Source organism: Vidua chalybeata, chromosome 21 (assembly GCF_026979565.1).
Source record: "Vidua chalybeata isolate OUT-0048 chromosome 21, bVidCha1 merged haplotype, whole genome shotgun sequence".
Taxonomy (NCBI): Eukaryota; Metazoa; Chordata; class Aves; order Passeriformes; family Viduidae; genus Vidua; species Vidua chalybeata.
The window spans coordinates 9,013,441-9,037,254 of record NC_071550.1 but is presented as its reverse complement, the minus strand read 5'-3'; the positions used below and the strand labels follow the sequence as shown (position 1 = coordinate 9,037,254).

The 23,814-nt window shown below is 52.3% G+C and overlaps 2 protein-coding genes and 1 long non-coding RNA gene across 4 annotated transcripts in view; 2 read left to right on the top strand and 1 right to left on the bottom strand.

The window, feature by feature from the left end:
- The window catches only part of CACNA1B (calcium voltage-gated channel subunit alpha1 B), a 298,976-nt gene extending 291,999 nt beyond the window's left edge, over window positions 1-6,977 (top strand). The window contains exons 46-48 of one of the 2 annotated variants that reach the window (XM_053961845.1): window positions 745-952; window positions 1,117-1,325; window positions 2,969-6,977. In XM_053961845.1, coding sequence (XP_053817820.1) covers window positions 745-952; window positions 1,117-1,325; window positions 2,969-3,496 — 945 coding nt within the window. In that variant the 3' untranslated portion in view covers window positions 3,497-6,977. Of the gene's footprint in view, window positions 1-744; window positions 953-1,059; window positions 1,326-2,968 lie in introns of both variants that reach the window. The other variant, XM_053961844.1, reaches the window with a different exon arrangement.
- Window positions 6,978-9,841: 2,864 nt separating this feature from the next.
- On the bottom strand, window positions 9,842-11,744 carry LOC128798597 (uncharacterized). Its single transcript, XR_008434464.1, has 3 exons — window positions 11,512-11,744; window positions 10,692-10,735; window positions 9,842-10,603 (listed from the first exon to the last, which is right to left on the bottom strand). It is a non-coding gene; the product is annotated as an uncharacterized LOC128798597 (long non-coding RNA).
- A 114-nt stretch (window positions 11,745-11,858) lies between these two features.
- LOC128798726 (collagen alpha-1(I) chain-like) overlaps window positions 11,859-23,814 on the top strand; it is an 85,089-nt gene continuing 73,133 nt past the window's right edge. The window contains exon 1 of the mRNA XM_053962504.1: window positions 11,859-11,997. Coding sequence (XP_053818479.1) covers window positions 11,859-11,997 — 139 coding nt within the window. The remainder of the gene's footprint in view (window positions 11,998-23,814) is intronic.

Here is a 23,814-nt window from a genome sequence, read left to right as displayed (position 1 = left end):
AAGGGAGCAGGGTCTGGAGCTGCCACCAGCACAGGGAAGGGGTCCAGCAATGCTGTCACAGCTCTCAGTGCCCAGATGTTTGAACACAAATGTTTTAAAATCAGCAATAGCAAACCCAGGTGTTCCTTTCTGGAGATGTCCTGGTGGCATTGCAGGATGTACACGCTATCCCTGCCCCAGGCAAAGGACTTCAGGGAGAGATGGTGGGACAAGAGAGGTTTAAATGTTTGATGGGAGTTTTTTTCACTGCAGAGAGATAGAAGGAATTTCCTGGTGGCTTGGCCTGTATCTCCCCTGATTCCTGATTTTTCTCCCCCTCCATGTGGTGCTCAGCAACGCTACCTGCTTTCCTCTTTGGAGCTGCTTTGGGATGCAGGCCCTGGAGCAGCTGTGGGTGCCCCTGGTGTTGGAGAATTCCCCTTGTGAGGTGCTTGGCTGCTGCTGTGCCCTGTGTCCCTGCTGAGCTCCCCGCTGGGTGTGCTGTGCAGTGCTGCCTGTGCCTCTGCTCCCGTGGTCCCCATGGATTGGCACTCGGAGGTCACATTCACTCCCCAAATTTCGCACTCAATCCACATCCCACAAATCCTCCTGCCCATTCTGGTTGTCTCCAATTAACCATTTCTCTCCTTCCCCTCCTTGCCCCTTTCTCTTGCTGTTTAACCCCCTCCATGTGGGAGCCAGGCAGCCGAGCGGGGTGGGGCGCCTTCCCTCACCCTGCTCCGTGTCCCTGCCTGTTCCCTGCAGCCCATCCCGGACACGAGCCCCATGAAGCGCTCGGTCTCCACGCTGACCCCGCAGCGCCCTCACGCCATGCACCTCTACGAGTATTCCTTGGAGCGGATGCCTCCGGAGCAGGGCCACCACCACCACCACCACCGCTGCCACCGGCGGAAAGAGAAGAAGCAGAAGTCCTTGGATAGGGCCGGCCATCACTTGGCTGATGGACAAGCTGGTGAGTGCTTTGCCAACGAGGATTTGTCCCTGGGATGTCAGGGAGGAGATGTACGTCCCCTGTCTCCCTCCTTTCAGGTGGGGTTTGGGGTCCTGCTTGTGTGGAAGGACCTCCTCACCCCACACACGCTGGTGACCCCCTACCCAACATTCTCCTTTCAGTAGCCCAGTCTGGAGAGTCTTCTTCCAAGGACAAGAAGCAGGAGCGTGGCCGCTCCCAGGAGAGGAAGCAGCACTCCTCCTCCTCCTCCGAAAAGCAGCGCTTCTACTCCTGCGACCGCTACGGCAGCCGGGACCGAGCCCACCCCAAATCTGCTGACCAGAGCAGGCCCACCTCCCCCAACGGGGGCCCAGAGCACGGCCCACACAGACAGGTGAGGAGAGGCAGGGTGGGGAAACAGCCCTGAGGTCTGCCAGGGATTTGTGCACCTTTTCTGTGTTTGGCTTAAATTAGAGGAGGTGGAAAGGGCAAGGAAGGTCAGGCAGTTGCAGATGAAGCCATTGAGGTCCTGCTTGGGGCCTCGCACCAAGGCTGGAAAATCCTCCAAGTCCAAGCTGTGCCCAATCCCACCTTGTCACTGGTCCACAGTGCCACATCCAGGCCTTCCTTGGACACCTCCAGGGATGGGGACACCAAACCTCCCTGGACAGCCCCTTCCAATGCCTGTCCACCCTTTCCAGGTAGAAATTCCTCCTGATGTCCAACCTGAACCTCCCCTGGCCCTCTTACATGGGAGCAGAGCCTGACCCCCCCCGGCTCCATGCTTTTGTCAGGGAGTTGTAGAAACCAAAAGGGTCCTCCCTGAGCTTCCTTTTCTCCAGGCTAAAATGTAGTTCTCCTTTCTTTGGTAACTGTGAGATGCTCAGGCCCTTGGGAGAAGCTGGGCAGCTTCCCCAGGATGCTGGAATGTTGCTGGTCACTGGGAGAGCCAGGCAGGGCAGAAGAAGCAGTGACTGACAGCCTGATGAGTTGATAGGAAGGAAAAAGTGCTCTTTAAAAATTAAAGGTCTGGTCTCAAAATGTTAGGTTGGGAAAGGCTGAGGGGATTGTTCAATGTGCTCATGTCCTGCCTTGGGAGAATGTAAACAGAAATGGGAAGAGAGGGTACCTTTCCTTTCACTTTGGCATTTGTGTAAATTACTGCAGCTTAGTTCATTCTCACAAGGCATTATTAGTAACCCAGGAAGCTGCCAGACCCTTCTACCACTCCAAAATCAAATGTGCAATATTAAAGAGGAGAATGTGAACACATTTCTGTTAAAGGGACTTGTTAAAGCCTGTCCAAAAAGCTTTTGGTTGTTATTTTTTCAGAAATTGGCTATTTAATCCAAAAGCACTTCATTCCCACCCTGCCAAAAGCAGTCACCCAGGTCCTCCTTCCATGCAGAATCCATAATAATAATAATAATAATAACAACCCATAATCCAGTTTTGGCAACAGAAATAGATTAATGGAATCCTAAAATGGTTTGATTTGGAGGGGACCCTAAAGCTTATCTCTTTCCAACCCCCTGCTGTGGGCAGGGTCACCTCCCACAAACCCAGCACACACAACTGTGGGGTGAAGTTCTGCACAAACCCACCCCAAAGCAAAACTGTAAGAAAGCCAACAATAATTTGTAAAAATCCCCAATAACTCGGGTTTTTGAGCTGCTCCCAGGCCAGGTAAGGCGCATGTCGAGCCCTGTATGCTGTGGGTGCCTCCCCTGGGCAGTGTCCCCTCTGTTGGAGCCGTGTGCCAGTTTGCGTCCTACCGATGCTCTGCCCCTCTCTGTTCCTACTGCTCCCAGACTTGAACTCTCCAGCTCTTCACATCTCGTGTTGAATTATCTCTCGAGAACCTCCCGCCCCGACTGTGCTTGTCTAAACTCTCTCTTTTTTTGCTTTTCTTTCCTCTTGTGATTCGTCTCCGCCTTCTGTTGCTTCTCCTTCTGTTTGATACCTGCCTGCCTTTGTGTTTGTCTGGTGTTTCCCTTTTTTTATTTTTTGATTTGCTCTGTTCCAATTTTGATGTAGGGCAGTGGTTCAGTTAATGGGAGCCCCTTGCTGTCGACATCTGGTGCTAGTACCCCCTGCCGGGGTCGGAGGCAGCTCCCACAGACTCCACTGACCCCACGCCCCAGCATCACTTACAAGACCGCTAACTCCTCGCCCGTGCACTTCACCACTTTCCAAACCCCCACGTTCTCCCCGGGCCGCCTGAGCCGCGGGCTGTCCGAGCACAACGCGCTGCTGCGGGGGGAGCAGCAGCCGCCCCCGCCCGCCGTGGCCCGCATCGGCTCCGACCCCTACCTGGGCCACCGCGACGCCGCCGCCGACAGCCCGCAGCGCGCCGCGCCCGAGGACACGCTCACCTTCGAGGAGGCCGTGGCCACCAACTCGGGCCGCTCCTCAAGGACTTCCTACGTCTCCTCCCTGACCTCGCAGTCGCACCAAATCCGCCGGGTGCCCAACGGGTACCACTACACGCTGGGGCTCAACACGGGCCCCGGCGCCAGAGGACGCAGTTACTACCACGAAGCCGATGAGGATGACTGGTGCTAGCGGCTCGGCGGAACCCTGCGAGGTGTGCGTGCTTAATAAGGATGAGTTTTATCATCTGGAGGGCTGGGAGCTCCCGTGGGGGCCCGGGGCCAGAGGCAGCCGGCGGGGCAGCCCTGAGGACTGCTCAGTGCCTGGGGCCGGAGATGCCCCTGCAGCCTCTCTCTCCTCTGTTGTTCTTTAGTTTTTTCCTTTTTGATTTGGTTTTTTTTTTTGCACTAGACAGATGGAGGAAGAAGGCTCCCTCCTTCTGGGGAAGGCAGCGGGAGGAGCACATCCCTCTCTGCCCCCTCCCCACTGCCTTGTCTAGTCCCGAGACACGCACCAGGCGCCAACCCGGCCACGGAGGCGAGGAGCCGGGAGAAGAGCGATCCTCACCTTCCACGGTGGAAAAGCAGAACTGTGGGTCCTTCTCATGATTGGCACAGTTTTGTTGGGCTATTTCTTAATTAATTTTCCATCATAATTCCCCCCTGCCAGGGTGGGAGCCGGGGGTCTCAAAGGGACTCGCGCAAACAACGTTCGCCCCCCGCGTTTTGTCTCGTTGAGCGCTGAGAAGGAAGAGATGCACCCAAGAAACTGGGAGAGGAGAAACACAGCCCAGAACAAAGGACAGTCCTTTGGGACTTGATGTTCAGCCACTGCAATCCTTTAGGGCAGAGCTGGTGCCACCCCCGAGCTGACCCTGCTGTGACACCACTGCCCCGGGGGTCTCTAATGTCACTCACCACCACATCGGGTCCTTCACACTGACACACGGTAAAGCCACAAGAGAGCTCCTTTGTAAGGACTGTTTCCTTGCTGCTGAGACTTTTCAATCCATCCCTCTCTCCTGTTGACTGCAACACACCCTCACTGTTTTGTCTTGTTTACAATATAAGCTTGATTTAGCAAAAAACAACTTAAAAAAAAAAGGTCCACAAAAAAAAAAAAGAACAACCCAAACAAAAAGAGGAAAAAAAAAAGCGTAGGGGTGAGAAGAAGAAATGTTATTGGTTTTATATCAAGCTATTAGATAGAACTTTAACTTTTCATTGTGTGCATTTTTGTAAATTGTACAGTAAAAAAAAAACCAAAAAAAAAAGAAAAAAATTTCCTCTTTCTGTAGAGAATTAGTCCAATTGTCATTCCAGGTCCCACCGTTTCTACCGAATGCTCCAGTTGTTCACTACTAAGTGCCTAACCTTTGAAATCTTTCACAGTGACGATGCAACCTCTTGCTTTGAGGCATCAGAGCTTGGGCGAGCGTGGGGAGGGCAGAGGGGGCGGGGGCCGCAGCCTCGGAGGGGCCCTGGGGTCACTGTGCCCCAGGCTGGGAGCTTCCAGTGGGGAAGGCAAATGTGCTTTGGGTTCGGTTTGGGTTTTGTTGGCCTTTTATTTTATTTTTATTTTAGAATATATAAATATATATATATATAGATAGATATAGTTTTATGGGTGAGAGGGGAGTGATTGCAGCAAACAAAGCCGGCCTTGTCTCATTGCCCAGTGGAGGAAATGTAGGTGGGAAAGGGCAGCATCTGCAGGGGTGCTCCTGCAGGAGAAGCAGCATCTCCCACAGGCCAGCTGAGAGAGCTCTGGCCGTGCATCATTGGTGTGGAGGGCAGTTGGAGTGAGTTGTTTTTATTGCCTGATAAGAGAAGGTTAAAAAATAGTGATGATAATAATAATAATAATAATCCAAACCTCTAACTCTGATTCTCAGGGATGAGATTTCTGCGTTCTTGCAACGACTCTTGTGTTGGCTGGTTTCTTTCTTTTGTGCCCGTGTGGATTCCTGCACTGTGAGCCTGGGAAAGGGCAAACGCTGTGCTGGCGGGGAGGGAGGCTGGGGGCAAAGCTCGGCCAGGACCTTGTGCCTGGGGCTCTGCTGAGCCCTTGTAGGGCTGGTTCAGGGCACAGGGCAGCCAGAGGACGTGGAGAGGCTAAAAGGTGAAAGGAGATGGGTGGGAGGTGCTGGGCACATCCCTGAAAACGCCGCTAGGAAAGAGGATAGGGTTGGAGAGTTGAATTTTTTCAGAGGATCTACCAAGCCCCAGACCTGTGGAACTTCTCCAGGCGCAGCAGTCGCGTGGGGTGGGTGGAAATCCCGCTGGCCCTGGCGATCTGTTCTGACCCTGGATTGCTTGGAGGGGATCAGATGCCACCAAAACGCTCAGGAGGTCTCTCATGCTCTCAGCAAAGTCTGTCAGCCTCAGGCAGGAGCAGTCTGCTCTAGGGTGGTTCTTCACATCTCCTGTAGCTCTTCTCTTGAGGAAACTCAACCCGGTTTTGTTCCCTCCGGTGTTTTGTTTTAATTTTGTTCTGTTCAGTAGCAATCTCTGGCCAATCTCATCCCTGGATTCTGCTAAAGGATAACTCCTGTCTGTATCTCTGTCTCTGTACTCGTGTGCACTCGGATTAAAGGCAGTGTGGTAGCCAGAGGTCACGGCTGGCATTCCCAAATGGAGGGCTATGCAACCAGATGACACGTCCGGACACACACCCACCCACCACCACTCTGAGACCTTCATCCATCTGTAGCTTTAGCTGCTGGATTTTCCTGTTTCAGGCTTCAGCACGATTGTGACCAAATGTTTTATACATTTTCCTGAAATGAAGGCACAAACACTTTATTTGAAATTTTCCAAGGGAACGTTCCTATTTTACTCCAGGAAGTCGAGGGGAAGGGACAACACCATCTCTCTGCCCGTGCATGCAAACACTGTACCCACACTGGAAAGCAACAGAGATGCCTTTCTGTACGGAATAATTCTGTCTTTTCCCCTTTTTCCTCTCTCATTTTCCATCCCAAAACCCCCAGCCCCGCACTAACACAGCCTTGGGTCACCCCAATTTGTAGGCAGAACATGAAGAAGAATCTCAAGTTGTCCAAATCCTCCACCCACCTCGTAGGGGTCGATGACAGTGACAGACAAGCCTGACCACAATTATCCATAACCCTTTCCCGACATTTTTTTACAGCCTCTCTGCTGTCTCTCCATCTTTCCAAGAATCCTCATAGTGAGTTGCCAAACTTGAATTGCACCGATCAGTTTTCTGCATCCAGAACCAGTCTCGTAGTGGCTGTACTTTGAATAAGTAATGTTTGCATGTAATATATATACATATATACATATCTATAAAAAGTATGTGCATGGAAAATGTTTATCTTCGTACTTTTTTGATACAATGTATTCATCAGTTGTTAATTTTTAATTATATTTGATATAAATTTGGGGGTTTGTTGCAAAACTTTATATTTAAAAAACAGTGTGAAAAACGATCAAAGTTCCAACCATGCAACACAAGTGGAACTTTACCCAAAAAAAAAAAAATAAGGGAGAAAAAAATTATTGAGAAAAAAAAGATTCTGTGATTGCCTAGTTTGCTGCCTGAGTAATATTTATCAGCCAAACTTTGAATTCTGCAGTTGTTTCTACAATTCCATTTTGTATGAAGCAAAGTCCTTGAATTAAAATAAAAACTTAGCAAAAAAAACCAACCTGAGCAATTCCCAGACGGTGTGTGCGGTGTGCCTGCTGAGCGGGAGGCGCCGGAGGGCCGGCTCCGAGGGCCTGCCCACCTCCAGGAGTGACAGCCCGGGAGAAACTGCATCCCAGACTGGGATTTTGCAAGGAATTGGCCACGTCTGTGGGGCTTTTTTTGTCCATAGAGGCTTCACAGATGCTCGGTTTGAGTAGGGAGATGTTTGGAAATTTGTGGTGTGGATCCAGCATGGAGATGGCAGTTCCTGGAGTCCAACAGGCAGCAGAACTGTAAAGTTGAGGGTTAAAATCCTCCAACTGTAAAGTTGAGGGTTAAAATCCCCCAGCAGCGATTGATTCAGTTTTTAACAGTCCTGTAAAACGCTGGCACAGGATGCCCAGGGAAGCTGTGGATGCCCCATCCCTGGAAACATTCGAGGTCAGGTTGGATGTGGCTCTGAACAAGCTGAAGGTGCCCCTGCTCATCCCAGAAGGGTTGGACTTGAGACCTTTAAAGGGTCTAACCCAAAATCTAACCCAGACTATTCGATGTGCTGGGTGTGTGGCCTCCTTTGGCTCTAACCCTGACTAAACCCCAGCCCCGCTCCCAGCTGGTGTTCCTGGGGCTCCCTCAGAAGTCAGCAGTGTGAGGGGTTGGATTGGTGTCAATCTGTGACCAGGCCCTGCTGTAGCACCTGGAAAAAAACAGAATTAATCTTAATCATACTTGTGGAATTAATTGGAAGTTGGTGCTTCCAAGGCTTGCACTGAGCAGAAAAACCCAAGGGCTGTCGGGACAGAAGGAAAGAACTTCTCATTTCTCTGCATAATTGGAGAATCCCCTTCAGTCCTTTCCAGGGACAGAAATCCACTGTGTTCCTCCTTCATCAGGGTCTTCTGGTGTCACACAACACCAAGGACTCTCCAAAAATTCTTGGATGCTGTAGAGCACTTTTTAGAGCACAAGGTCTTGACTTCTCTCTTGTTGCATCTTTTCTGTGATGGGACCACCCAAGGTCCCACCTGAGATTTGGTGTGGAATGAAAGGAAAAGGTCCTCAAGCCCCTGATCTCCAGGTCAGGCTGGAGCTTGGGAAGATGTTTGCCTTGAGGTCACACAGTTCATGGTTAGCGAGGTTTGGGGCAGGAGAACTTTCCTTGGCTTGCAGCCTGGTCTGTGCAGGGTTTGGGGTTCTTGGCTGGATGACACTGAAGAGCAGGATTTTTATTAAATTTCTGAAATATCCCAAATAAACATGGAATGGAGATTTCTGAGCAGGGTACAAAGGAAGGTTTGAAGTGGAGGATTTTGGAATCAGTGTCCACCCTGACCACTGAGGGTACCCTGCAGGATTTGCTTCACCGCAACCACCGGGAGCTGGAATCTCCTGGGGACCAGCTGAGCAACCTCTCCCCTTCACACCTGGATCACAGAGACCTCCAAACCCACTTTACAACCCCCTATGAGTATTAAAACCCTAAAAGCCTTTTGGTGACTCTCTGCCCTTTTAAAGTATATTTTTTCCTTTCTTTCTCCTTGTTCCTCTTGTGTTCTTTGGGTCCAAGGCAGCAATGAAGCCATCAACTTCTCCAGGGCCTGCCTGAGCCCTGGGCTGGGGGAGCTGGAATAGGCAGGATCCCTGATCCCACACTCAAAGCCTCTCCCACATCTGAGATGCTGGAGCCTGAACCTCTGGGTTTGAGTTCATCTGAATCCCAAAAATGGCTTTATTTTTGTTTCTCATTCCATTTCTGGTGGAATGTTTTGCTGTCAGGGTGTTTTCCCCCCAGGGACACATCTTTCTAGCAGAGACCATGCAATTTCCATTCCCTTTATTCTCTGTAGATAAAACCTGGATCAGCTTTTCCTAGGCCAGCACCCCACACCCGGTTGTGCCATTAGGGGGTAGCATTTTCAGGCTTTTTCTATTTTCTAGGGAAACAGAAAAAAAAAAAAAAAAAAAAAAAAAAACCACCAAAAAAAAAAAAAACCAAACAAACAAAACAAAACACTGATTCAAAAGGTTTGAGAGTCATTCCCTGGAATATTTGTCTTGGGATGCAGAAGATGCAGGGTGAGATGCTGAGCACACCTGAGTTCCAGGTGCTCAAGGAATTTGGCTTTTTTAATTCTCTGGAGCATGAAAAGCTGGGATCATCCACTGATTCCTCATTCCAGCCACATTTCAGACAGCACCCACAGACTCCTACATCCCCTCCAAGGTGACAGATTACTCATCCCAGTGTATTCATCCCTCTTTATCAAGCCTGAGCAGATCTCCTGATATTTTCCAGGCTGTGAAAACACCGTTTTCAGAAAGTGCCTGATCGTGATAACAAACCTCAACTCAACGCTGTCACTCAGCACTTTCCAAAATATTTTGCAGAAGAGGCGAATCTTGCATTTTTATGTAATTAAAAAAAAAGAAGTCACTTGAGACCCTTGAAAGGGACTAAATTGCCCACGGTCACCTAGCAAGTGAGGACAAGGTTAAGGCTGTTCTGTGTCTTCCTTCATGCTTGAAGTCACTGGCATGTGCGGGATTTTTTTTACATCCACAGGTTTTTAGTAGGATCCCAGTGAGGAGGGGTCACTGGGAATTTGGCATCTCCCTAGGAGGGAATTCACTCGGGGAGAATTTAAAGGCAGAGCAGTAAGAGAAATGCTGGAAGGTTGGGGACTGAGGGATGGCAGCAACTGATGCACTGGGGGCTCTGATTAGGGTGTGCAGATATTTGGGGGGCGAAGTTTGGGGTGGGTGAGTCAGCAGGAGAATGGAGATCTGAGCAAACCAACCCTGAGAGAAGGGATGGAAATCCAGAATGGAGCCCCTCCACCCAAGGAGGAAGGCAGGAACAAGCTGGTGGAGCAGAGCTGTTAATTCCAAGCAAACAGGATCAATAACTGGAGTTTATTCATTTTAGCCTCACCTCCACTTTCTGTCATTGCTCTGAAACAGAACATCTCAGCCCTGGCTTTGTCTGTTTTTATTTCTTGGGTTCTGGCAGCCTTTTTCTCTGCCCAGCACGACACAGAGGAGGGGGAGGAGGTGTGGTCCTTGTCCAGCTACTCCTGCACAAAAGGCTGGCACACCCGCAGGGCTGGAAACCCGAATTTTCTCTTGAGGGCTGAGGAGAGCGTGGATGTGGTTGTGTCACTGGATACAGCAAATGAGGGTGGTTAAAAAGAGGATGCTGAGCTGAGAGACAGGACTGTGGCACAGAATCCTGGGCATCTGACAAGGGGATTTTCCTCCTCGTGGGTTGGAGAGTGTTGGAAAGACCTGGTTCTGCAGGTGATCCACCTAAACCAGACCTGGTTCTGCAGGTGGTTCACCTAAACCAGACCTGGTTCTGCAGGTGATCCACTGAAACCAGACCTGGTTCTGCAGGTGATCCACCTAAACCAGACCTGGTTCTGCAGGTGATCCACTGAAACCAGACCTGGTTCTGCAGGTGATCCACCTAAACCAGACCTGGTTCTGCAGGTGATCCACTGAAACCAGAGCTGGTGGGATGTGCAAGGAGCAGAGGGCAGAGTCCCACGGGTGCCCCAGCAGGGGTGTGGTGCAGGACATGCCAAGGGATGGGACATGTGCTGCTGGGACAGACGGTCACATCCAAGGGAATCAATCAGTGAGGTTCTGGAAGGAAAGGCAAACCCGTGTCACATGTTCTTGACAAATAAAGTCCTCTCCGTGGCAAAGCAAAGGCTCCTGGGGTGTCTCTGACCTTCTTTTCCTTGGCAAGCTGAGCCAGTGTGGCAGGGGAAGCACCTGGGAAGGGGCAGAGAGAGGTGGGCACAGCACTGAGCTTGGCTCATGTCTCAAGCAGCAAGCAGGATTTCAGGTGGGGAACCTCTTTTCCAATGCCATAGTGTGGCATTCACCAGCAAAATGACAGCTGGGTGTCACTCCTGAGCATCTCCTGCTCCCTGGCAGGGATGTCCAGCTGGAGTTTGGCTGCCTGTCTCTTGCTGAAGGTTCCCAAATCTTTTGTGTCTCTGCATGATTGCTGCAGGGACAATATTATCGTGGATTGGGAATGAGCCTGCCTCCCCCGTGGGCCTGAGCCAAAACCCCCCAGGGCATCTGTGAGCACCCAGGGCTTTGTCACACACGTGGGGCTCCAGCTGCAGGGTCTGTGCCACTGGGGACACTGGAGAGCTGAGAGGTGGGGTCTGCTATGGGGTCTGGAGGGGGGACTGGGGGTACCCCCTTTTGGGGTGAGCTGCAAATACCTGCCACTGGGATGGGGGCATGGCTGGGGAGGACCTGGCCTGGCTCAGATTTACCCCTGTGGTCTCAGTAAGGGGCTGGACTGGCCCAGACCTTAAGGAAAGAGGGGTTATGCCCAGTCCAGCTCTCATTGGAGAGTTGGGGTGCCTCGCTCACCCCAAAATGCCAGGGCGGGAGCTGCTCTGTCCTCCCCCCTGCAGGAGCAGGGCCGGGTACCCCCAGGGGGAGCCAGGCACGGCTGGGGGGGCAAAGCACCCCAAGAAACACCTGCAGTGGGATTTTGGGAGAGGGAGGATGTGGGATGTCGCCTTTACCTGCGGAGGGCAAACCAGCACGGGAGGGGTGTCAGCATCCCCTGCAGAACCCGCTGGAGGCACAGCCCGTGTGCGAGTCTGGGGTGTGTCTGTCCGTCCGTCTGTCACCCGCACGGGGGGGAAGGAGGACCCCCACCCCCAACTCCTCATCCCCGGGGGGCTCTGGCAGCGCGGCTGATTTTGGGGAGGGGGTGATGTGGGACATTAACCCCGGGGCTCCCCCGGGCCGCGCGGTGCGGGGCAGGGCGGGGGCCGGGGCCGGGGGCGGGGCGGGGGCCGGGGCCGTGCCTGTCCCGGCGGCGGGGCCGGGCCGGGATGCGGCGGGGCCGGGATGCGGCGGGGCCGGGATGCGGCGGGGCCGGGATGCGGCGGGGCCGGCTCCGGGCACGATGCGCGGCGGGGCGCTGGCGCTGGCGCTGCTCTGCGCCCTGTCCCTGCGCCCGGCGGCGCCGGCGGCCCCCGAGCCGGGCTCCGGGCTGGACTCAGGTAGGACCGGCGGCCGGGGGTCCCGGGGGGGTCCCTGGGGGCTCAGCGGGGCTGGCGGGCGGCCGGGACATCCCGGGCAGGGATGCGGGCGGTCCCCAAGGGGATGCGCTGGGAGCCCGGCACGGCGGAGGGGCGAGCGGGGAAAGGGGAGAGGGGCTCGGCCGGGACCGCCGGGGTTCTGTGGGGATGCGGCGGCGGCTCCTGGCGGTGGGGCCGGAGGGGACTCCCCAGGTGCCCCGGCCACGGGGCAGCCAAAAATGTTATGGGGCAAAAAGGCTCTGCCCACGGCGAGGGGCGTCCCCCGTGAGCTGCTGGGGGCAGGGACGGAGCCTTTTGCGGTGTCCCCGTGTACGGGGGTGTCTGGAGGGGTCCCTCTCCCTGCGGAACAGAGCAGCCGGGTTTACTGGGATTCGTGTGTGGCTTCTTGGATGTCTCACGTCATAGAATCATGGAATCCTAAACTGGTTTGGGCTGGAAGGGACCTGAAGGCTCAGCTTGGTTCACCCCTGCCATGGCAGGGACACCTCCCACTGTCCCAGGCTGCTCCCAGCCCTGTCCAGCCTGGCCTGGGACACTGCCAGGGATCCAGGGGCAGCCACAGCTGCTCTGGGCACCCTGTGCCAGGGCCTGCCCACCCTCTCCTTTGGATGAGCATCACCCAGGTGTGAGGCTTTGCCCTTTGGTCACTGCTGCCCGGGCTGGGGAAGGTCCTGAGCTCAGGAAGGTTTTCAGGTTTTATTGTAGATCTGGCTGGTGCATGGTGCAATCCTCCAAACGTGAGGTTTTCCTGGGCTGTGGCCTAAACCAAAACACTTCTTTGGGGTTGAGGCTCTTGTGCCCAGCCAGTCCCTGCTGATGGAGCAGCTCTGCTCCAGGCAAGGCCTGTCTGGTGGCACAGCTCCAGGAAACTCCCACGAGGAGCAGGGTGGGAGTGAGGGGCAGCAGGCTTGGCTGGACTTCCTGCCCTCGGAGCTGGGCTTGGCTTTGGGAGCTGGAGCAGTGACCCGTGCTGTGCCTGGCTGTGTGCCCTGGGTGCCGATCCTGAGGCAGGTGGGCAATAATTGAAGTGTGGAGAGAGTGCCAGAGGAGAGCAGCTCATGACTGGAGCTGGGACTTGGTGTTCAGGCCTGCGAGACCTTGTGAGGTTCTGTGTCCCCTTTGCTCCAGCAGTGGCAGAGAACAGGGCACAGCACACAGCACCTGGGACACCTTAGGCTTGGAAGGCAATTGGAATAACTTCTCAGGAAGAAGGATCCCTGTGTTCTTTCCTGCCTCCAGCTCAGTCAGGACAGGGTGATTTGTTGCTCCTGTTCTCTGGGTTGGGCAGGAAGCTGTTGGTGTTCCTGCTGTCCTGTCCCCTGTGACCACAGCTCACCCATGTCCTTCAGCACTGGATCAAATCCATCCCATGAACTCTAAACTGGGTGTCAGCTGCAGCACCAGGCTGGCCTGGGAATGGTGCAGAGGATGATTTTTAAGGGAGCAGTTACTGAATTTGCATCTATTTTTGTGGTTTCATAGAAACCTGGAAGGGTTTGGGTTAAAAGGGACCTTGGAGCCCACCCAGTGCCACCCCTGCCATGGCAGGGACACCTCCCACTGTCCCAGGCTGCTCCCAGCCCTGTCCAGCCTGGCCTTGGGCACTGCCAGGGATCCAGGGGCAGCCACAGCTGCTCTGGGCACCCTGTGCCAGGGCCTGCCCACCCTCCCAGAGAACAATTCCTAATTCTCAATATCCCATCCATCCCTGCCCTCTGGCAGTGGAAGCCATTCCCTGGGTCCTGTCCCTCCATCCCTTGTCCCCAGTCCCTCTCCAGCTCTCCTGGAGCCCCTTTAGGCCCTGGAAGGGCTCTGAGCTCTCTCTGGAGCTTCTCCTCTCCAGGTGAGCACCCCCAGCTCTCCCAGCCTGGCTCCAGAGCAGAGGGCTCCAGCCCTTGGAGCAGCTCCGTGCTCCCCTCTGGTTCTTTTTATTGCAATTCCTAAGAATTCCCGTGCAGTGTTGTGGGTCTGGGATGGGGCTGGCACTGGCAGGGATTTTTGCATTTGGGATGCTGTGGGGTGGGATGAGCCCCAGCTGCCCCTTCCTGTCCTCACAGCCTGGGGGTCTCCAGGGCTTTGCTGAGCTCCTCCCACCATTCCTGGCATGCTCTGGTTGAGAAGAAGGACAAAGTGGGAAGCTCCTTGGGTCAGTGGGAGCCCAGCAGCTCCCGAGCTCCTGGGAGCCACTTTTCCCTCACAAATGCAATAAATGGTAATTGCAACCCCACTCTGCAAGACACAAAAACTCCCCCAAATCAACCCAGAAAATCCTGTCTGGGAATGAGATCCAAAACGGAAAGTGCATGAACAATTGGTCATTAATTAAAGCTGGAGTCATCCAATTAAAATCTGCTTAATGAAGGGATGCATCCGAAAATGCAGGGCTTGGCTCCTGCAGATGACATTTCTTGCTTGAGGTTTTGGGGGAAAATGGGTTTTCAGGAAATTATCCTGCTGGAGTGCTGAGACTCTGAAATGTTGGATCCAGCATTGTGCAAAGTCCTCAAATCTGGATCTTTTGGAAATGTGCACATGGATGTGGTAAATGAAACATTGAACCTGATGAAAATATAGAAAATTATATATAAATTGTGTTGTATTAGTGCTGTCTATGTGCAGTTGCATGTGTTATATATATTTTTTTTATATAAAAATATATTTATTTTGATTAAATCCTGTTTATGTGTGGGCCTGATGCTGATAATCTTAACTAGTTCCAAGTCCAACTTCTTAAAAATCCAGAAATCCCAGATTTGTACTCTTTGTATCATTTCCATTTGACCCTCCATTCTATGGAGTGTCATGACATCCTTAATTAGGCAATTATGTGGAATTACCATTTTTTTTTCCCCTTGACAAGACCCTAAATTGTGCATTTAAAGTGGAATAAACCCAGGGGTCACTGCCTGTGCCCCCAGCACTGAGAGCAGCTGGGAGCCTTCCCCTGAGGCTCTGCCCCTGGGAGGGCAGGACATGGAAAACCAAACCCTGGGGGCTCTCAGGAGTTCTGGGAACCCCAGACGGAGCCCACCAGGAGATTTTTACAATCCAGCTTTTATCCCTGAGCTCCTTTGTGGCTTCTTCTTTGTGCTCCAGAGGGAGGAGGAAAAAACCTGCCTGGGTTTGTGCTTCAGAGCCATTTGAAGGACTCCCTTATGTGAACTCTGCGTTTGCTGAACAGCATTTTCTGCTGTATGGAAGAGCCTTTTTCCTAAAATCATTTTATCTGGGAATAGGGAGGAGGTGTACCTCAAACACCTTCTCTGGATCCCTTGGGGTTGTGTGGTTGTACCCCCCTTGCACTGCCCTTGGCACACCCAGGTGCCTCTGGCCCGGCTGCTTTGGGAATTCCAGCCTGGAAGTGGCCCCTTGGACACAGGGAGCAAGAACAGCAACTGCTCTGCCAGTTATCCTGAAGTTAAGTTCCAAATCCCTGTTGCAAAACACAAAGATGCTATATTAGAATGTATTTATCTTAATTTGAGGATAAAATCGGGATCGGATAGCGTGGGAAGAGCTTGGGAGACGACGGTGGGTTTTTAGCAGTATTTTTGAAAGTGAGCAGTTGTTGTTGCAGGTGGCAGTGACATTGCCAGCCAGCTGTCCGACGTGCCCATGATAGTGAGCCCCCAAAGAATGATTTTCCTTCTCTGGAGGAGAAGGTGCTGACCCGGGAGCTGGCCCTGCATTCGGGCTGTGGCACATGGGGACGTTTTCCTGCTGTCCCAGCTGTCACTGCCTCCTCCCCAGGGGGACAGGAGACACAACACTTATGGCAAAGCCCTGAGGGATGGGATTTGAGGTGCAGGGACACTGAGGGCTGGGTGCACATCCATCCTGGGCTGCCAGATCCAGCTGCTGGCATGGTGCTTTTTGCTCTGTTTAACTTTGCCCAGCTGCAGCTGTTTGGATTGAAAAGTCTCTCTCTGTTTTAAGTCTGTCTCGTGCTGGATTATTTGAAAACTTCCAGCCCAAGCTTCCCAGCTGTTCCCAGGATCCCTGTCTTCAAAATGTTTTGGTGTTCCTGGAAGCAGAGCTGGGTTTGGCTGCATCCCCACAAGATCCCTCCAGATTAGACCAAATTAAAAACCTGAAACTTCTCCACAAGCCTCATTTCCTAAAGCCCCTTTCCCTCTGGATGCAGGCCTTGCTCTGAGCTGGCTCTGGCACTCAGCCCATGTCCCCTGTGCCACCACAGAGCACAGAAAGATGCCAGAGCTGCTTTCACCTCTGTTTTCTGCACCTTAGTAGGTGGGAATCATTCCTTATCATTCCATTTAAACTCTGGGGTTTCAAGTGCTGTTCCTTAGGGGAAGATTTTCCAGAGAAGTGGAATGGACCATCCTGTTGGGATCAGATCAGCTCGCCAGGAGCTGAGCTGGAGCATACAAACATCATTCCCTTGTCAAAATGGACAGTCTGGGCTGAGTGTCACACCTAAACCTTGTCCAAACCCTGGCAGCTCCTGGTGTCAAGCCCAAGCTGAGCCAGGCTGGGCTTAGGTGGAAGATTCTGGGGGCAGACACAGAGTTTGGTGTGAGAAGCAGCTTGGAGTGGCTTCCCACACCTCCTTCCTCTGGGCAGGCTCCCAAAAGCTCCTCATTCCTTGCAGGAGGAGCAGCCATCTGCTCCTGGTTGAGGTCCTGGCCGTGGGGTGACGTAACGTCGGTGCCTCCCTGGCTGAGGCAGCTGGAGCTCTGTGTACGTTCAGGGTGTGCTCTAGATGTATTTCTGTGTTTATATACACGTGACATGGCTCTCACAGCCAGCCCGGGGCTGGCACTGCCTGTGTGGGCCAGGAATTCTGGCTGTGGTGCCCTGGCAGGAGCTGGAAATGCTCTTACAGCTCAGCTCCGAGGAGGGGCCATTCCCTGGACACTGCAGGTTGTGGGGTCCAGCGCTCCTCAGGGGGTTTGGGTGTCTGGGGCTTGTCTGGGAGGGAAAGCTGGGGGATATCAATGGATCTTGGGTGCTGGGATGGCTCCTCATGGCCCTGCTGGGTGCAGGGTCAGGGCTCAGCTCTGCAGGGAGTGAGGGAGGATCACAGAACCACAGAATTGATCACAGAATCACAGAACCACAGAGCCACAGAATCAATCACAAAATCTATCAGAGTCAGAGAATCAATCACAGAATTAACCACAGAGTCACAGAATCAATCACAGAATCAATCACAGAGTCACAGAGTCACAGAGTCAATCACAAGATCTATCAGAGTCACAGAATCAATCACAGAACCACAGAACCACAGAGTCACAGAATCAGTCACAAAATCTATCAGAGTCAGAGAATCAATCATGGAGTCACAGAATCAATTACAGAACCACAGAGTCACAGAATCAATCACAAAATCTATCAGAATCAGAGAATCAATCACGGAGTCACAGAATCAATCACAGAATCACAGAATCAATCACAGAACCACAGAGTCACAGAATCAATCACAAAATCTATCAGAGTCAGAGAATCAATCACAGAATCAATCACAGAATCAGTCACAGAATCACAGAATCAATCGTAGAATCACAGAATCAATCAGGGAATCACAGAATCAGTCACAGAATCAGCCACAGAATCACAGAATCAATCACAGAATTAATCACAGAATCAGCCACAGAATCTGCCGACTTGGAAGGGACCCAGGAGGATCCCTCCTCCCTGGGAAGCTCTGGAATGAGGCAGGGGCTGTGCTGGTGCTGCAGCTGTTTCCAGGCTGGTGTTGAAAGAGGCTCTGCCTGCTCCTCTCGGCCCTGGCAGAGCGTTGGGGGCAGATTTGAGCACAGAAACCCCATTTCCTTCCCTAAGAAGAGGCTGCTCACCCAACCCAACACCCCATTACAGGGTTAGTAGGGTTTTTGGTGCTTTGCTCCCTGTTCTTAGACAAACCCGGCTGCCAAGGCTGGCTGTGTCCCCTTCCTTCCCATCCCACGGACCGTGGAGAGGCTGAGCATCCCCGGCTCCGTGGGATGCAGCAGCTCGGGGGCACTTGGGGACACTGGCAGAGGGAAACGCTTCCTGGCTGGGGCAAAGCGATTCCGTGTCCCCGCTGCTCCTGCATTGTGCACAGGCTTCATTCAGCCGCGAGCAGCGCTCGGCTGGAAAGCTTTGCTCTCCTGGGCTCATCAATTAACGGGAAAAAACCTCCCCAGGACTTCAGCAGCCTCCTCCCGCGCCTTTGCCACTCCAGGAGCTCAAGAGAGCAACAAAATACAAAAAGCAGCTTCTGTTCAGCGCACCTCAACCCTGACCGGGCGTTCCTGTGCCACAATGCCGGCAATTAGTGCAGCACTAATTGCGGCGCTGCCGGCAGTGTAACTCCTGCGGGGTTAAAGGGCGCCTCGGGTGACATCGCGCTGATCCCGGGGCTGCTGGGGACACGGGGCGCCCGGCGCGTGGCTGCTGCGGCGGGGCGGGCGAGGGCAGGGCGACGGGACGGAGCGACACGGCAGGACAGACGGACACGGCAGGACAGAGGGACACGGCAGGACGGACGGACACGGCAGGACAGACGGACACGGCAGGACAGAGGGACATGGCAGGACAGACAGACACGGCAGGACAGAGGGACACGGCAGGACAGACGGACACGGCAGGACAGATGGACACGGCAGGACAGAGGGACACGGCAGGACGGACGGACACGGCAGGACGGAGGGACACGGCAGGACAGAGGGACACGGCAGGACGGACGGACACGGCAGGATGGAGGGACACGGCAGGACAGAGGGACACGGCAGGACGGAGGGACACGGCAGGACAGAGGACAAGGCAGGACAAAGGCACATGGAGGGATGGAGGGACATGGAGAGATGGAGGGACAAAGCAGGACAGAGGGACATCAAAGGACAGAGAGACATGGAGGGACAGAGGGACACGGAGGGACAGAAGGACATGGAGGGATGGGGAGATATCAAAGGACAGAGGGACATGGAGAGATGGAGGGACAGGGCAGGACAGAGGGACATGATAGGACAGAGGGACGTGGAGGGACAGAAGGACATGGAGGGATGGAGGGACATGGTGAGACAGAAGGATGTGTTGGGACAGAGGGACATGGTAGGACAGAGGGACACAGTGGGATGGATGCACACGACAGGACAGAGAGACACGGCAGGATGAAGGGACATGGAGGGGTGGATGGACATGGACGGACAGAAGGATGTGTTGGGACAGAGGGACACACTGGGTTGGAGGGACACAGCAGGACAGAGGGACATGGAGGGATGGAGGGATATGGTGAGACAGAAGGATGTGTTGGGACAGAGGGACACGGCAGGACAGAGGGACACGGCAGGACAGAAGGACACATCAGCCCCTCCATGCACAAATCCGTTTTCCCTCGGCTTTGCCATCCTGCCGGCCCCAGGGGAAGGATCCCCAGGATTTGCTGTGGCTCCTTTTCCAGGGGTTGGGCACAGGTCAAACAGATTTTGCCCAGGGAAAAAAACACTTGATTTTTGTTTCCTTTACCAGAATGTGAATGAAGTATTTTTTAAAGAATTATTTGTGGTCTTATAAAATCATTCAAACAGCAGTTTCTATTTTCTTAAAGAAAAAAAAAAAAAAAAAAAGGTGCAGGAAGGTAATTAACTTTTATTTGTTGGAATCTGATTACCCTCCTATCCCCATCCCAGATCCACCTCCTCACTCCAGAAGATGGATGTGTCCTGAAGCTGATGCATTTGGTTAAGACATAAAATATTTCCATCAGGGCTCGGAGAAGTGGGAGGAGGAGGTGGGTGATGGGTTGCAGAGACATCTGAAGGCTCTCCAGTCCCAAACTCATCCGTGAGAGCTGAAAGGCTGATCCCTCCTTGTTGGGAAAGATGAAAGTTTGACAAGGAACTCTCACAGATGTGTGTGCTTGGCAGAAAGATCTCTGAATGTAGAACCTGAGAGCGGAATAGAGATGGAAGCAAGTTTTGATATAGAAGAGATGTCTAAATTAAGAATTGCTGAGCCAGTCTTACTGGACAACTAAAAAAGCAAAGGTTAAGTCGAGCTGGAAGGAGGTTTTGTGATTAGAGCAAAGGATATGTTGGCCACAGACAAAAAAGATGTTTTTTCCAAGTAGAAAAAGGTCTTAGAAAAAGCAGAAGATACCAGAGGAAACAAACATCTCGATGCAGCAAGTAGAAAAAGGGTCTAAGAATTTCCCACTGCAAGAAAACTGAAAAACAACTTTAAGCTTAAAGTGTAACATAACTAACTCGTGTGGTTGGACAGCAATGACTGTCCAATGACTAGTAATGACCATAATATGGTCATGGTAGCAGTTGTGATAGGCTGTAGGGAAGAGTGAAGGTACTGATTGCTTCTTAGGTATTAAGATGTTCAGCAAAGAAAAATATATAATGCAACGTGACCAGAACTAAAGGGGCTTCAGCTTTGCCTTGAGCTGGAGCTGGCAGCTGTAGGGGTGGCTCTGTCACCCACGGCCCATGGCTGCTGTAAAATACCATAAACAGCATTTTGTGTACAATAAACAGCATTTTGTGTACAAGAAACAGCATTTTCTAGACAATAAGCAGCATTTTGTGTACAATAAACAGCATTTTGAAGAGCCACTTGGAGCCCCCCATCTCTCCCAACAGGATCCTACTCCTCCTCCTGCTGGGGAGCTGGGGGGAGGATGCAGCTGATGCTCCCAGCTGGAAAACCTGGAGAGAACGGAGGGATCACGGGGCAGTACAGGGAAAGGCTGGGATCTTCCACTCCAGCTCCTCTGGAGGGTTTTGATGGGAGGAGCTCCCCAATATCCCTGATAATTTTGTTTTTTGGGATGGGGAAGGGTCTGTTTGCGAGATGCCCAATGTCACTGCAGAGGTGACACACTTAGAACTGGGTGATCCTTAAGGCTCCTTGCATGTTGTGTGTAAGATTGAGGTAAAATTGTATTAAGATGTTGTCTTTTTGTGTAAGGTGTGATTTGGAGTGGTATTTGTAATTTCATTTTTATTTAGGAAAATTAAATATTATGTAAAAATTTCTTTTTATCGAGTTAAGGATTTTTAATGTTTCTAGGGTGTTTGAGGGAGAAATTTGGTTTAGATATTTTATTTTTTGAAAATAAATTGTGAAATATTTGGAGAGATATTTTGTGGTATCAGTAAATTGGTTAAATAGGTTGAGAAGTCCAAACACAATTTGGACTTGAATAAGTCAAATAAATGGTATTTAACTAACATTTAATTAAATGTTAAACTAATATTAAATTAAAAATGTTAAGCTTACATTAAATAAATTAACATTTAATTAAATAGTATTGGTTAAGATTATTTAGATATTGGTTTTTGGTTGATGCATGGGTAGGATTGTGTTATTTAAGATAAATAATCCTGAAGGTTCCTTCTGAGGATTCCTCCCAAAGCTTCCTGGGACTCTGGGAATCTCTGGCTGGGGCTGAGCCAAGGACCGAGTGCTCTTCCCTCTTCTCCCTGAGCATGCAGTGACCAAGAGCAGGAGCAGAGGAGCAGCCCAGCCTGGGGAGCGCAGCGGGCTGGGCTGGCTCAGGGCGGGCTGCAGCTCCCGGCTTCCTCAGCCTGGGGAGCTGTGGTGCCCTCCCGGGGTCTGGGTGTCGGGCTGACCCCAAGAGTGTAAAAGTCCTCCAACCCCTGCGGCCAGAGGGGGAGTCTGAATGTGTGGGATCAGCTTCTCAAGGTTGTTTATTTTCCCTTATCTAGAACATTCTTTCTCTGACCTGCTGAGCTCTGTCCAGCAGCTCAGCCATGGCATTCTGTCTGCCCTCAGGGCGGTGTTCACATTTTATACTAAAAACTACCTGTGCTGTGTTTACAATATTGTGCCAGTATCTGTCATTGGTGTTGGACAGTGTGTCTGTGCCTGAAACCAACAGAAAAGTGTCACCAGCACAGCAAGACATGGAGGGCAAGGAGAAGGAGAAGGCCAGAACACGCCCAAGTCCCTCCACTTTGTACCTCTGAACCCCATTCTAAAAACCCCAAAATTCTACTTTTCCACCCTGTGTTAATTCACCTACCACACTACTCAAAACCTCGTGGCTTGTAATTCCTCACACAAAGTTGGCAGTTTTTTCCATGGGCTAAAATGGAAGCCACAGGTGTTTTTGACTTCGTGCCAAGGTCTCTGAGCCCCCTGCCAGGGTCTCAGACAGCCAGGGCAGCCAGAGGGATGTGCTGGACTCTGACAGTGCCCCTCTGCCCATCTGGCAGGGCACGGGGTGGGACAGACACCTCCCCTCCTCCTGCAGCACCTCCCAGCTGGGATCTGAGTGGGGAAACGCAGCTAGGCAGGGATTTGCTTCCATTAGCTCCTCTCTTTTTCCTTTTTGAACCTGCCAGTGTTTGGAGCAGGGCTGGGACCCTGCCAGCGTGCTCTGTGTGACCCTGCAGCGTTCCCTCCCTGGCACCCCTGGCAGGGCCAGCTTTGTGCCCTCCTGTTCTGGCATAGACCTGCAGGAATTGGTGGATTCCCCGGGGCAGGTCCCAGCAGGGGAAGCTGCCATGGGGCAGGGACATGATCTGTCCCTGAAGGGTCCCTAAATCCAAGGAGGGAGTGGAAGAAATTCCAGGCGTGGAGACCAGAGAGTTGTGGGGTGAGGAGGATTGATTGGGATGTTCTCCATGTGCACAGCACCCCGTGGGACCCAGAGCTGAGGGGTTTGGGGTGTGAGTGACCTGGGGGTGCTCACCTGGAGAGGGGAAGCTCCAGGCAGAGCTCAGAGCCCTTCCAGGGCCTAAAGGGGCTCCAGGAGAGCTGGAGAGGGACTGGGGACAAGGCATGGAGGGACAGGACACAGGGAATGGCTTCCACTGCCAGAGGGCAGGGATGGATGGGATATTGGGAATTAGGAATTGTTCCCTGGGAGGGTGGGCAGGCCCTGGCACAGGGTGCCCAGAGCAGCTGTGGCTGCCCCTGGATCCCTGGCAGTGCCCAAGGCCAGGCTGGACAGGGCTTGGAGCAGCCTGGGACAGTGGGAGGTGTCCCTGCCATGGCAGGGGTGGGACTGGATGAGCTTTAAGTTCCCTTCCAGCCCAAACCATTCCATCATTCTCTGATTTCCTCGCTAAACAATGAAATGTGTTTATACTGAAGATTAGGAGTACATCAGACAGGTAATTTCTGCTCACAGTGCATGAGATACATTTTATTTATGACTTTCTCTCTCCCCTGCTGCTGAACTGTCATTGGAAAGCCACATTTTGCACGGCAGCTCCCGCAGGGAGTGGGAAATGCTTGATGAAAGAGGCAGGTTAAACGAGCTGCCATCCAAGGAAGGCAGCAGCACCCAGGAGTGGAACCTCTCGTTTGGCAGAGCTGCGTTATTAATACGTGTTTGAAGTCCTGGGATGGATCAATGGAGCAGCTGGGCTTTGCCTGTGGAAATGCTGGGCTCTGTTTTGGCAGGGCTGAGGGAGATGTTCTGTAATGAGGGCTATTAAGAGGTCGTTAGAGATGTGGAGGAGTTTTGAAGTCAGATCTCAGTTTCTGGCAGTGACTTTTGTGTGAGCAGATCTTTAATCAACTCCTGTGCTTTTTCTTTTTTTTTTCTTTTTTTTTTTTTTTTTTTTTTTGCATTCCTGGAGCTTTGTGGATGTTTCAATTTTGAGGATGGCAAATGAAAGATGGGGGTGGGATTCATGTCAGGAGACAGGACGTGGTGCCAACGTGGTCCCCCTTGGCCTGGCTGGTGACATTTTGTGGAGTGTGGAGTTAAAGTGAGCTGCAAAGGAGAGGGGGAAAGAGAGAAAACCAGAGGGTTCACATTCTGCATGTGGAGTTTGGGTGAAAAAGGTC